At 41.8% G+C, this 12889-nt stretch overlaps 1 protein-coding gene across 1 annotated transcript in view; it reads left to right on the top strand.

Moving 5' to 3' along the window:
• Nucleotides 1-12889, top strand: part of Apbb1ip (amyloid beta precursor protein binding family B member 1 interacting protein) — a 98182-nt gene that overhangs the window by 39051 nt on the left and 46242 nt on the right. Inside the window, exons 2-4 of the mRNA XM_048460665.3 lie at nucleotides 5145-5216; nucleotides 7682-7769; nucleotides 11113-11399. Of these exons, the coding sequence (XP_048316622.2) occupies nucleotides 5145-5216; nucleotides 7682-7769; nucleotides 11113-11399 (447 nt within the window). The remainder of the gene's footprint in view (nucleotides 1-5144; nucleotides 5217-7681; nucleotides 7770-11112; nucleotides 11400-12889) is intronic.

Genomic DNA, 12889 nt, shown 5'->3' with positions numbered 1-12889 from the left:
ATACTCTTAAATCAGATGTCTCATTTACCAAAAGGTCTTAAATGTAACTCGTTAGACATTATACAGTGAATGTGTATTTCCAATGTGATTTTTATGATGATGTCTTCTGACAAATAAAGACAGTGGTGGGGGCAGGCAGAGGCAAAGAAAGAGCAGGAGCAGGGGAAGTCTTAGCCAGATGAACCTTGGGAACATTTCTGGGGTCCCAGGGATGTTGGTCTGAGCTGTTTCCATCTTGGGTGAGTAACTCTCTCTGTCTCATTCTTTACCCACTGTGTATCAGTAGCATGTGCTGACTGAGAAACCAAAGTCTCAGGACTTGGTGGGTTTTGCTGACTCACAGATGCCACGTTTCTCCATTTTAGTGTGTTTTTCAGTCAGTGGTTTAAGGTTCTTACTACCTATATCACCTTTGCTTCACAAGAGTTCATGGTAGTGTAGATTGGTAGCTGATAATGTCAGCCAATATTTTTCCAATTTGAATAACTTGCTTTGCTCATTAAAATACTATTTTCTTGTTAATAATAATTATTATTGAAGGATTCCTTTGTTTTTCACAAGCTTTATCACATGAGTCTAATAAAATGAATTTACATGAGCAACTGTATAAATTTATTTATTCTGCTAATTTCTCCTCATCAAAGTAATGCATGAAAGATCCATTCTAAGATTTTGAATAGCATAACTATTTTCACAGTCTATAAAAACATAAATATTTTATTCACTTACTTATTTTCCTCCATTTTGTAGGAAATTTGAAAAGGGGGGAGTATTAGTTATAACAAAATATTTGAGTCTGGGTATTTCGTAAAGAAATGGCATGTGTTAGCTTGACAGTTGTGGGCATTAAAGATCATGGCCCTGATGTCTGCCTGGCTCTGGTAAAGTTCTAACAGTACGTGGCATCACAGTGGTGGGAACACATGCAGAATACATCATGCAGTAAGACAGGAAGGCAGAGAAGTTGTCCGCATGGCTGATCTTGCTTTATAACAACTCACTCTCGGGTAAACTAATCTACTGTGAGAGACAAGTATTAAGGACTTCCAAGGGCAGCTCCTCATCATCTGGGCATCTTCTAAGCCTCATATGTGAATGTTCTATCCCTTTGGCAACTCTACAGAAGAAAACAAGCCACATCCAGACGAGCACAGGAAAGGGTGATTTGGGCACACTTTTAGGGGGAAATAAAACTCTGTGTGAATGAACCTTCACATAGAATCCTGTCCTTAATCAGAAGTGGGGTCCACCCATAGACCTCTTCCCTACTACATGCATAAAATATCAAAAACATTTCCCACCATCCTTCACTAACACAGTCTGATTCCTTCTTAACTTTAGACCTACACATGTAGACAAGGTTCATGAGTCTGCCTTACCTGTCAATTCTGTATCGCATGCTTGTCTGCCTACTTACAGGGATCTGGTCCTGAGTTTCCAATGAATGCTTCTTTAGATACAGCAAGTATCTGTCTGTCCCTCACGTGTGAACTCCAGATTCTTTGGGGTAGGAATGTCTGCTTCTATTATGCTTGCCCCATAGTATCTAGGTTTGTTCTTGTTTTAACAAAATCCTTCTTCCTGGCCCATGCTGGCCAATCCAGCTTCATGAGTCCTCTGGATCTATATGTCATATTCTCATGTAAGCAAAAAGGGCTATCTAGACACTTAACATATCTCAGACAAGTCACAAATCACTTACCCAACCCATGATGGAAAAGATGCAAAGCTTAGAACGCAAAATGATTGTTGCACATAGTCAGTGACTGTATTTATGGAGTTTTCTGTATCATGAAAGAAGAAAAGCATTACTTTTTCCTCTTCAAACTGAGGAAGGGGCTGCACTTTGACCCACTGAGTTTCTTTCTTGACGGCTGTCTGCTGCACAAAGAAACTTCCCTGATGTTGTCTGACAACTGTACTATTTTTGTATGGGCCTAAAGATATGAATTTAGAGGATAGTTTGATGCTATTCCAGTTAGCAGAATCATAGAAGTAGGGTCATTCCTGAGGCCAACGAGCTCCCAAACCGTGGGTTCTTGGCCAGATTTATAGTTCCAGGCATATGTTTCCTCCTGTGACTTGGGTCTTTGGTCCAAGCAGAAAGTGGTTGGTGGCTCCCATGACATTCACACACCACTATTGCATCTATGGCATATCTCGCTACTACAGTCAAGATAAAACCAATTGGTATTCTAGCATGGAGGAAAGTAGGGGCTTATGAGCCCCTGTCTCCTACTGATGAGCTATTGATAGCTGATAGTTTCTGAAAGAGGGAGACTCAGTTTTCTTTAAGGGATAGCTCCTGACAGGTTGGTCACTCTCCAGTGGGTGAGTCCTGATTCATGAGTACATGGGGCAGTACAAATTAGACTTGGTAAGGTAGTTTTTCAAAAGGAAAGAAAACACAAACTTAGGAGAGAGAACTGGGGGCACTTAACTGGGAACCCCCAATTATGATTGTTTCAGAGGGGGTCTATGGCCATCAAGTCAGGGAATGACAGCCGAAGGGCCTAGCACTGGAGCAGGAGCTGAGAGCTTACGTTTTGAGACAACAATCACAAGGCAGAGGGAGAGAGAGAGAGCCAGAGAGAGAGAGAGAGAGAGAGAGAGAGAGAGAGAGAGAGAGAGAGAACTAGGGTAGAAGAGCAGGTTTGCTTTTAACCCTCCCAAACGGTTCTACCAACTGGGGACCAAACATTCAAACATGAACCTATGGGGGCTATTCTTATTAAAAAGCACCACACAACTGCTTTCTGATTGGATCTGATGCTGGCTCCATGGAAAGGAATTTATGTCTGCTACCAGAAACCTGAGCAAAACCTCATGGCTGGGTGCGTGATTGGTCCTCCTGTGATTGTTTTCCCAAATAGACAGACTATGCCCACCCAATTGTCTTCAAAAAGCCATACTTATGCCCACAAATTAATGTTTCTGTCAGCTTTTGTCAGATATTTTCTTTATGTGGTAGTCAGTGGTTACTCTGAAAACTCAAGATACCAAGAATAAATGACCGCTGAATGCCCAGCCATAAATAAAGATATCGAGTTCACCCTCTCCAAGACTCGGGGTCTAGGGAAATAGGGAGCAGGAAGAATGCAAGAGCTGGAAGGGCTTGTGGGGCTCAGAAGGAGCACGGCCCTCCAGGCGTGTCATGGCTGATGCACTCTGGAACTCCCAGGAACTGTGATTAACTGCACCTACCTTGTAATAGAAAAGCGGGAGGGGCTCATGGACCCATTTTTCCATGGAGACTTACACACACTTAGTGGTTGATGGGAAGGGAAATTTTCTTCAGGGTGTAGCCACAGGTAAAGTATCTATGTCCCTACAAACAGCACTAATGAAACTCATTGGGCCATACACTAAAAAAATAAAAAAAAAATACAAAAAGTAGAAAGGGACTATTTAGGAAAAGAAAACGGATTAGCAGGAGTTAGAGGGGGTTTTGAGAGGGTACTGGACGGGTGGATATGACCAAAATACAGGGAGGAGGACATGCAAAAATATTATGAAACCTATTATTATTATAATTCATGTGTGTTAATTAAAGCATTCAAAAATCTTACTCTTTTGGACCTGACCTGCATATTAAAGTATACATGGAAAATAATGTTTTAAAATAATCAACTGATAGAAAATAAAGATAGATATATTTAAATTTAAAAAGTTAAGTCATATTGATTGATCATCATGAAAGCCAAATTATAAGTACATAGTAATTGCTGTGTGTTTACATGACATCATTTCTCTGTATATATGAGTTGTGTCCATAAGAAATCAGAAGCATATATATACCTATGTTCAAGTACATATTGCTGGCTGAAATACAGCCACCCTTCAACGCCTGCGGGGGTTGGTTCCAGGCGTCTCTGTGGATTCCCAAATCCCAGGATACTCACATCTTTTACATTTTACACAGCACACACATCCTCCTATGTTCTTAATTATCTAGGCCACTTACAGTGCTACTGAATCACAGTCAGCAGTGGAGGGAAGTTCTGAGCGACGTACAGTTAGACTCATAGAAAAGACCTGCACATACCGAGGCGGCTGCACCACCACCAAGCTGTGTATCAGGACCGTGGCTAATATCATTGTTGAACACTGTATGACTATAGTTGTTATAAGGGAATGTTACCAAGAAAAAGTGTTGACATGTTCAGTGCAGAATTTTTTCAAATGTTTCTGCCTAGAAAGAACAAGAATGGATTGGCAGGTCTGACTATAATGCACACTGATCCTCTACCCTCACGGACTATTGCTGCTGCGAGTGACATTAGTCTTAGAGTGTCTTACAGTGCTTAGAACCCTTGGAAATGCTCGAGTGAATCTTTCATTTTATATTTAACGCATTTCATCCCCTTTGCCACACGACACACTGCCACGCAGTCCTTGAAGGAGGGGTTCTTATCTCTTCATTTCCCAATCCAGTCTTGCCAAATGCATATGCCCAAAGCTATTGTTATTTCACAGATATTTTTATGAAGGAGGGAACCACTCAGTAAATACAATTAATCACAGACATTTTAAAATGCAGTCACATTTTAATGTGTTTTTAAATGGAGATTAGATTCTACATTTCTCTGGCAGGATGGCACGGCATCTTGGTAGCTATCTCATTGCTGTGACCAAATATGTGACAGAAAGACAAGTCCAAAGGGAGGGAAAATATTATTTTGACTCACGATCTCAGAAACTTTAGTCCAGTTTCTTCACTCTGTACAAAAGTGATATCTTACCATAAATCAATCAAAGGATTAATCCATTCATCTCTGGAAACATCATCACAGTCTCCTTCTCAATGCAAACAAGTAGGCCGTCAAAGTTAACCATCAGGAGTAGCTTGAGGTTTTCTCTCTTTCTCACAAGGAATCCCATGGCAAGGTGACTCCCAGAACAAAGCTCTTTTTGTTTGGAGAAACAAGTTCAGGTTTGTTCTGTGTCGGGTCCCTCGGTTCATCTCGACGTCGGACATCAGATTAGATGATGGTCAGGAGCGGAATTTCAGAGTAAGCAGAGCCTTCTTCTCCACCTGGTTCTTTTCACAGATGCCTGATCACAGAGGAAAAGATGAAAATGCAACGTTTATCCTCTGGTAAGCTCTTAGAGACTGCTAATGTCTGGCTGTCTTCCTGTTTCAGATGGGTGAATCAAATGAAGACATAGACCAGATGTTCAGCACTTTGCTGGGGGAGATGGACCTCTTGACCCAGGTAAAGTCTTATTCTTTATTGGGGTGCAGACTATTGGGGTGGGGCAGGGGTTGCCTTCAAAAGAATGCCGGAGATTGACATCGTGTGGCCCTGATGTATCTGGTGACAGAACTGGGACAAATGGGTTTTCTTGCTTCTGCACCTTCGGTCCACATGGTTTAATACAATGTCACACATGCACAAATATGTCTGTGCTTACCATGTCCATGGGAATTCTCCCATGGTTCCTTAGCAACCACCACTGAACAACATCCCTAGTAATTACCTTCATGGAGACTAAGTGAGAAAACGGCACCGACTGAGATGTTTTTGTGTCGTCTTTTAAGGAAATACTGTATTTCAAAGAACTGTTAAGACATTCTGAATGGACAGTAAGGACTTAGTTCCCTTTAAGAAGCATGGAAGCCTCTCAAACCACACACTACATATCTGAGGAAAACAGTCAGCCAGGAGTAGATTGGCTCCGCTGTGCATGATTAGAAGGGATGGATAAACCTTGGTATCCCCAGTTTCCTAAAATAAGCAAAAATTAAAGTGCACTGAAATGCAATAATGTGATTGCAATACAGAAGAAAAGTCAAACTTACAGAGAAGTTGAAGCAATATAGGAAGAACCCCAATTCACCTTCCTCCAGTTCTTCGCATGAGTAACATGTTCTATTTGTGTTCCCCACCCCCTCCCACACATCCTGCTGAAGACAGCCTTCTAAACCAACAACAACAACAACAATTAGTAAATGGTTTGGGCGAACACATCTGTTAAGAGTTGTAGCTCTAGCTCATCCTTTATACATTGATGAGTTCCCTGAATCAAAGATCTAAGCATATGAAAGGAGAGAAAACACAGAGATAAAAGTTCTTATAATCTAAAAATGTAAGTCACGTCTAAGCAAGACAGGACACACAGAAGATACCAAACATAAAATGAAATATTTTAAAATGGAAAAAAAATTAATTTCTGCATGGCAACAAGATAAATAATGAGATTTTAATATCAAAAATCAACAAAAGCAAAATCTGTGTGCTGGGAATCCAGCTCAATTGTAAAGCAGTAGCTAGCACAGACAAGGCCGTGGGCGGGGGAACTTGTTTATCAGTCCATATTGGAACTGTCGGAACATTAACTTCCTTGGAGTAAACAAATAACTAAGAGGTTTTTGCAGAAGAATTTCTTTCCCAGACAACTGGACATTCCTTTCTTTGATGTCACTGTGTAATTCCTTATAAAATTATATATATAGTATGTACATTCATGCTGATAGCAAAGTCTCTCTGTTGCTTAGAAAAATTAGCTATTTTTGCCAGGGTGTGGGTGCTGCACTCTTTTAAGTTCAGCACAGATGGATCTCTGAGTTCAAGGCCAACCTGGTCTACAAAGTGAGTTCCAAAACAGCCAGGACAGCCAGGGCTGGCTGCACATAGAAACCCTCACTTGAACCCCCCTCCCAAAGAAAGAAAAGAAAATGAACTATTTTGTTCTCAATTCACAAGTTTTTTTCCTAATACTTCTTATAGTTTTTCAACTGAAATTTTCTTTTGTTTTTGATTTGTGAAATTTTATACTCTTTTTTTTTTGCTTTATAAATAATACCATTCAAAATTTCCACCTCCTCCCATTTTTCTCCCACTCCCCCTCCTATCCTAAGAGAGGGCAGGGTTCCCTGCCCTGTGGGAAGTCCAAGGCCCTCCCCCTCCATCCAGGCCAAGGAAGGTGTGCATCCAAACAGACTAGGATCTCAAAAAGCCAGTACATGCAGTAGAATCTAATCCCAGTGCCATTATCATTGGCTTCTCAGTCAGCCTCCATTGTCAGCCACATTCATAGAGTCCGGTTTGATCACCTGCTCGTTCAGTCCCAGTCCAGCTGGCCTGGGTGAGCTCCCCTTAGATCAGTCACACATTCTCAGTGGGTAGACAAACCCCTCTCAAAATTCAAAATCGCCTGGCAAAAGTTGGGAGCAAGGGGGTGGGGTGGGAGGAAGGGGAGAGGGGGAGAGAGAAGGGAGAAGGGGAGGATTGGGGAAGAGCTTGAGGGACTGGAATGGTTGAGATGGAGGAAGAGCAGATATGGGGGCAGGGAAGAAGATATCTTAATTAAGGGAGCCATTTTAGGGTTGGCAAGAGACTTGGCTCTAGAGGGCTTCCCAGGTGTCCAAGGGGATGTCCCCAGCTAGGTCCTTGGGCAGTAGAGGAGAGGGCGCCTGAACTGGCCTTGTCCCATAGCCACTCTGATAAATATCTTGAATATCACCATAGAACCTTCGTCCAGCAATGGATGAAGATAGAGACAGAGAATATGAGTAAACCGAAATTTTCTATGATAGAAAAAATCCTTATAAACATTTAAGTAAGAACATAATCTTTAAGAGCATATTTGAAGAGGAAATGTATAAATCATGAGTGTTTGGGGCTTCAGAAATGTTTTTGTGAATCACGCACAGAAACTGCGGGATCTGTTTTCACAGAGTCTAGGAGTGGATACTCTTCCTCCTCCAGAACCCAAGCCACCCCGAGAAGAGTTCAACTACAGTGTGGGCTTTAAGGATTTAAATGGTAAGCACGGGAACTTGTTTTCTTAAGCCGTTTGAAGCCACAGTGATGACTGGAATCTCCATGAACTGTACTCTGACCATGAAACTAAGGAAATGTGGGCCTCGTGGTAAATAGTGTGTAAACCCTGGACAGTGGGCAGTATTTTACTATGTCTACATTGAATTAAGAAAGTCTATCAGATATTTTGCCAATAATGAAAAGGAAGATCATCTTCCATTTATGAAAGTCTCAGGATAACCTCATTTTAAAAAAGAAAAATTTCTTATTACTAAGAAGTCAAGAAAATGTTAATAAAAATGTCTCTTCAAGGATAACAATTAACTGTTTAATAACAATTGATAATATACAAATTGGAACTGATTCAAAATATGCTTTGTTCCCAATACATTATTTTATTTTGCATACATATTTGTATATAATTTACCATTTGAAACTTCCAATCTCTCTAAGATAAAGCTTTCCTTTATAGCAGGATCCTCTTTTCCATTTTTCTGCAGAGAGAACTGTTAGATCTGATGTTGTTGAAATGATAATAAATCTTGAAATCACTTCCAACTTTGTAAGAATTCGCTGGAACTCTTGGAGTCAGACATGCAGCCATTGTGGCGCAAGAGCAGCCTGGCTGGAACTCTGGAGAAAGAGTCGCTAAAGACTCTCAGTGCTACCAAAGCATAAGAACTAAAGTAGCAAAGAAGCCCCCCAATAGATCCCAGCCTCAGGGAAGTAGCAAAGAAGCCCTCAGGGAACCCAAAGTCCCCATTTTTTGCTTCCCCTTCTCACTTAATTTCTTTGTGCCTGTCCTCCCAGCATTTTCTTGAAAAGTCTGGAGGCACCAGTGACTGTCTCTAGTTCAATTATAGTATACCCTCTCCAGTGCACTCAGTTATAGTACACCCTCTCCAGTGCACTCAGTTATAGTACACCCTCTCCAGTGCGCTCAGTACACCCTCTCCAGTGCGCTCAGTTGTAGTACACCCTCTCCAGTGCACTCAGTTATAGTACACCCTCTCCAGTGCACTCCATTATAGTACACCCTCTCCAGTGCACTCAGTTATAGTACACCCTCTCCAGTGCACTCCATTATAGTACACCCTCTCCAGTGCACTCAGTTATAGTACACCCTCTCCAGTGCACTCCATTATAGTACACCCTCTCCAGTGCACTCAGTACACCCTTTCCAGTGCGCTCAGTTATAGTACACCCTTTCCAGTGCGCTCAATTATAGTACACCCTCTCCAGTGCGCTCAGTTATAGTACACCCTCTCCAGTGCACTCCATTATGGTACACCCTCTCCAGTGCGCTCACTTATAGTACACCCTCTCCAGTGCGCTCAGTTATAGAACACCCTCTCCAGTGCGCTCCATTATAGAACACCCTCTCCAGTGCGCTCACTTATAGTACACCCTCTCCAGTGCGCTCACTTATAGTACACCCTCTCCAGTGCGCTCAGTACACCCTCTCCAGTGTGCTCACTTATAGTACACCCTCTCCAGTGCGCTCAGTACACCTTCTCCAGTGCACTCTTCTCTGTCCGTTTTGTTTTGCTTTGTTCTGTCACTGTTCCTGTTGAGGTTTGTTTGTTTTCGAGACAGGGTTTCTCTGTGTAGCTTTGGAGCCTGTCCTGGAACTCACTGTGTAAATCAGGCTGGCCTTGAACTCATGGAGATCCGCCTGCCTCTGCCTCCCGAGTGCTGGGATTAAAGGTGTGCACCACCACCCGGCTGTAGTGCTCTCTGTTTGCTTCATTCTTCTGTTCCCAAACTTTTTACACCATCCTTGTCGACCACATTCATGAAGCTTCCACCAACAAGTCCACTCTCATGGCAGCCACGCTTAACAAATCCTTGCACACATGGGCTCCAATGGGCCTTCCGTTTGAGGATGTTCTAGCTTTATTTGTTTTGTTGACAGGACCTCTCCTTTCTGGCCTGAAACTTTCTATGTAGACCATGGTGGCCTTGAATTCCCAGAGATCTGCTGCTTCTGCCTCGGGAAGTGTCACAAATGAGCATTTTATCATCAGCTCCACCAAAACTTAAGTTTAGTCAGTGTTTCCGCTTCTGTAGTCAGCTCTATGTTTTCTAGACACTTAGTTCCTAGTGTCAGAAAAGTGGCAAAGATGACAGAGTCAAAGAAACTCATAAATATCTAAGCACAGTCATGTTAGGGTGTCCCAACAAAGAGACAAGATGCTCATGTAGTGCTTGACTTTGGGAGAGGATAAAGCCACCAAATTCCTCAAAAAATTTAAGTTTTTTGAGAATGCATTTTTATTGCCCTTAGTTAAAGTGTTGTTAAAATGGGTAAAAATATTTCACCCAAAGTCATTCAGAGAATGACAGACTTAAGACTGGAATCCATTTCTCATTCTCTATTTCTCACTGTCTAATTCCATATTGATTAATATAATGTATCAGTGGTAACACACTTAAATAATTTTGATTATTTGACATATTAAGATATTAATGAGCATCAGCGCTCCATGGCACTGGTGATATCTAGCGATGAACCAGCTCATAGCATTTTCTGCTTTGTGCTAAGCAGGCTCATTTTCTAACACTCCCACTTCCTCATTCTGGGCCGTCCTGCACAGCGTCCATCCCTTCTTCACCCGGTCATCATGTGGTGGCCGCATGATCCCCAGTGCACACCAATCTGGTCAACTTGCTCATGCGTGTGGCCTCTACAGTAATCTCACACTTGGACAAAGTCCTAACAAACTCTCCTTCTTCCCCATCTCCCAAAAAGCCTTGGTCATTCTTTCTTAAATACTTTCGCCCGACCCACTGTCTTCATAAAACCTTTACTATTTGGTCTCATTGACTTTACTCTTTAATATCTTCAATTTGTTAATCTTGCACTTGAGAATGTAAGGTTCCCCGAGGTCAGGTGGAGGGAGATGAAACCCAGCTGATCACAGTGCTCTCCCTTCCAAATGCTTAGGAAGAACAACCATTTCCACTTTTCTCCTCCTCTACGGTTCCAAAGCCCGAGGTTTTCTGCATTGGATTATTCAAGAGTCCCCTATGCAGGCATCTGCCCTTGTGCTCTACTCTGACTTCCGAGCTGGAGAGAGGCACCCCTGCAGAGCACAAGTTTTCCCTTTTCTTCCTGTTAGATCCTTACTCACATTACGCACTGGATGTAATTATTTCAGGAGTTCCAATATGTGAGCATGTGCTACTGGATAAAAAGATCTCAATCTTTCATATTGTATCACAACAATTATAAAAATCATAAATAATGATTCCCACCTATGTACATATTGTTCTCTAAAATAAATAGCTGCTTTCTGTCTTATCCAGACTTTTTAAATCCCATTTATCCTATTTTTCCTCTTAGAGTCCTTAAATGCCCTGGAAGACCAAGACTTAGATGCTCTCATGGCAGATTTGGTAGCGGATATAAGTGAAGCCGAGCAGAGGACCATCCAGGCTCAGAAAGAGTCCTCTCAGAATCAGCATCAAGCAGCATCAGGAGGCTGGGGTGCAGCCTCGCTTGGTTATGGAGCAAGTACTGCTGCAGCTGGTGTTAGCTTCTCTGAGGATGATTTACCACCTCCACCCCCAGAACCCATGTTAGACCTTCCACCACCCCCACCTCCACCTCCTCCCGAACCTCTCTCTAAAGTAAGTATTGTAATGAATCTTTCTCTGCACCACCAGTTCCCAAATATTATTATTAATTATGAAAGATTGGCCTTAGCTTAGGCTTGTCCTCAACTAGCTCTTATAACAAATATAACAAATTAACCCATTTATATTAATCTATGTTCTGCTTGTGGCGTTACCTCATCTCTGTATTGCCCATCCTGCTTGCTCTACATCTGACTGGCAACTCTGCCTTCCTTCTCCCCAGAGTCCTCTCTCTGGCCAGAAGTCCTGCCCATACCTCCTGCCTAGCTGTTGGCCATTCTCATCTTCACACAATGTGCAAATATCCCACAAAAAAGTATGTAGGACCCCAAATGACAGAACCATTGCTATTTATTACCGCCCATCCACTTGGACTTTCTTTAAAGCGATAATTACATCCATAAGTTTGTATGCCTAGACCGCTGAAGTACTATGAAAAAGGATAGTGTATGTTTCTTGCAAATTCAGAGAGTCTTCCATGAGCAATGTTGTCTTAATCTGTTTTCTATTGCTATGACTAAATACCACAGATGGGTAATATAGAAAAATAAAGGTTTACTTAGCTCTGGAGGTTGGGGAGTGTTATTGCATGGTTTTGACACCTTTTTAGCTTCCAGCGGGGGCTTTCTGCTCACGATCCATTTGCTTTTTAAAGACATCTCTTTGTCCCACCTTTTAATTCTTTACAATGCAAATGAAACTTCAACTTCAGTTTGGATGAGGACATTTAAACTGCTGCAGATGTGTATGAAGAACATGTTAGCACCAAATATAATGTTTACCATGGTTTGACTGTAAGTCATATGTCCATGTGCATATTCCTTAATAATACTCAAGCTTTCGAAGACATGGTTGTTCATTTTTCATGGATTAAGAAACTGGTTTATGTGTTTCATCGTTCCTGTTTCTAGCCAAGGTTATAAAAAATTGTAGGTTTTTAAGTTGAGTTAAATTGAACTCCTGCCCCTGGCAACCCTATTCAATAGGACAAAGACTATGTATCCTTGGAATGTCTTCATTGGGTTGGGTACTGTAAAGACAGGTAACAAGTGCTTGATACATTTCTGAATTGTGTAAAATTACTGCAAAGTTTACATTGTCCTTATTTGGCAAGTTAATTACAACATGTCTATCAAAAAAAAAAGAGCAAAGAGAACACTTTGAATAATTTTTTCCTAAATGGGCCTGTTAAGAATATTTCTAATGAGAACCCAGCTCAGTGAGCTGCAGCTTCCAGGCTGGAAGTTCTGGCTGATGGTGGCCAGTGTGATTCATGGGATCCTAGGGACCCTTGGAATTCCAACAGTTTTAAATATGAATCAAATCTCTGTCACACTCATTGCCTCACCATGTTTACTCTAGAAAAATCATGTTTAAGCTGGTGACTAAGATGGAGCAGAGGCTCCTAGCATAGGGTTCCTCAAGTTTTCAGGGGGATCGTGAATTCCTTGAAAGTAAGTGCAAAGTCGAATGCACAGGTGGAG

This window comes from Myodes glareolus, chromosome 14, assembly GCF_982192425.1.
Source record: "Myodes glareolus chromosome 14, mMyoGla1.1, whole genome shotgun sequence".
In the NCBI taxonomy this organism is placed as follows: domain Eukaryota; kingdom Metazoa; phylum Chordata; class Mammalia; order Rodentia; family Cricetidae; genus Myodes; species Myodes glareolus.
The sequence above is the reverse complement of the archived record's forward strand: the minus strand, read 5'-3'. Positions and strand labels throughout refer to the sequence as shown.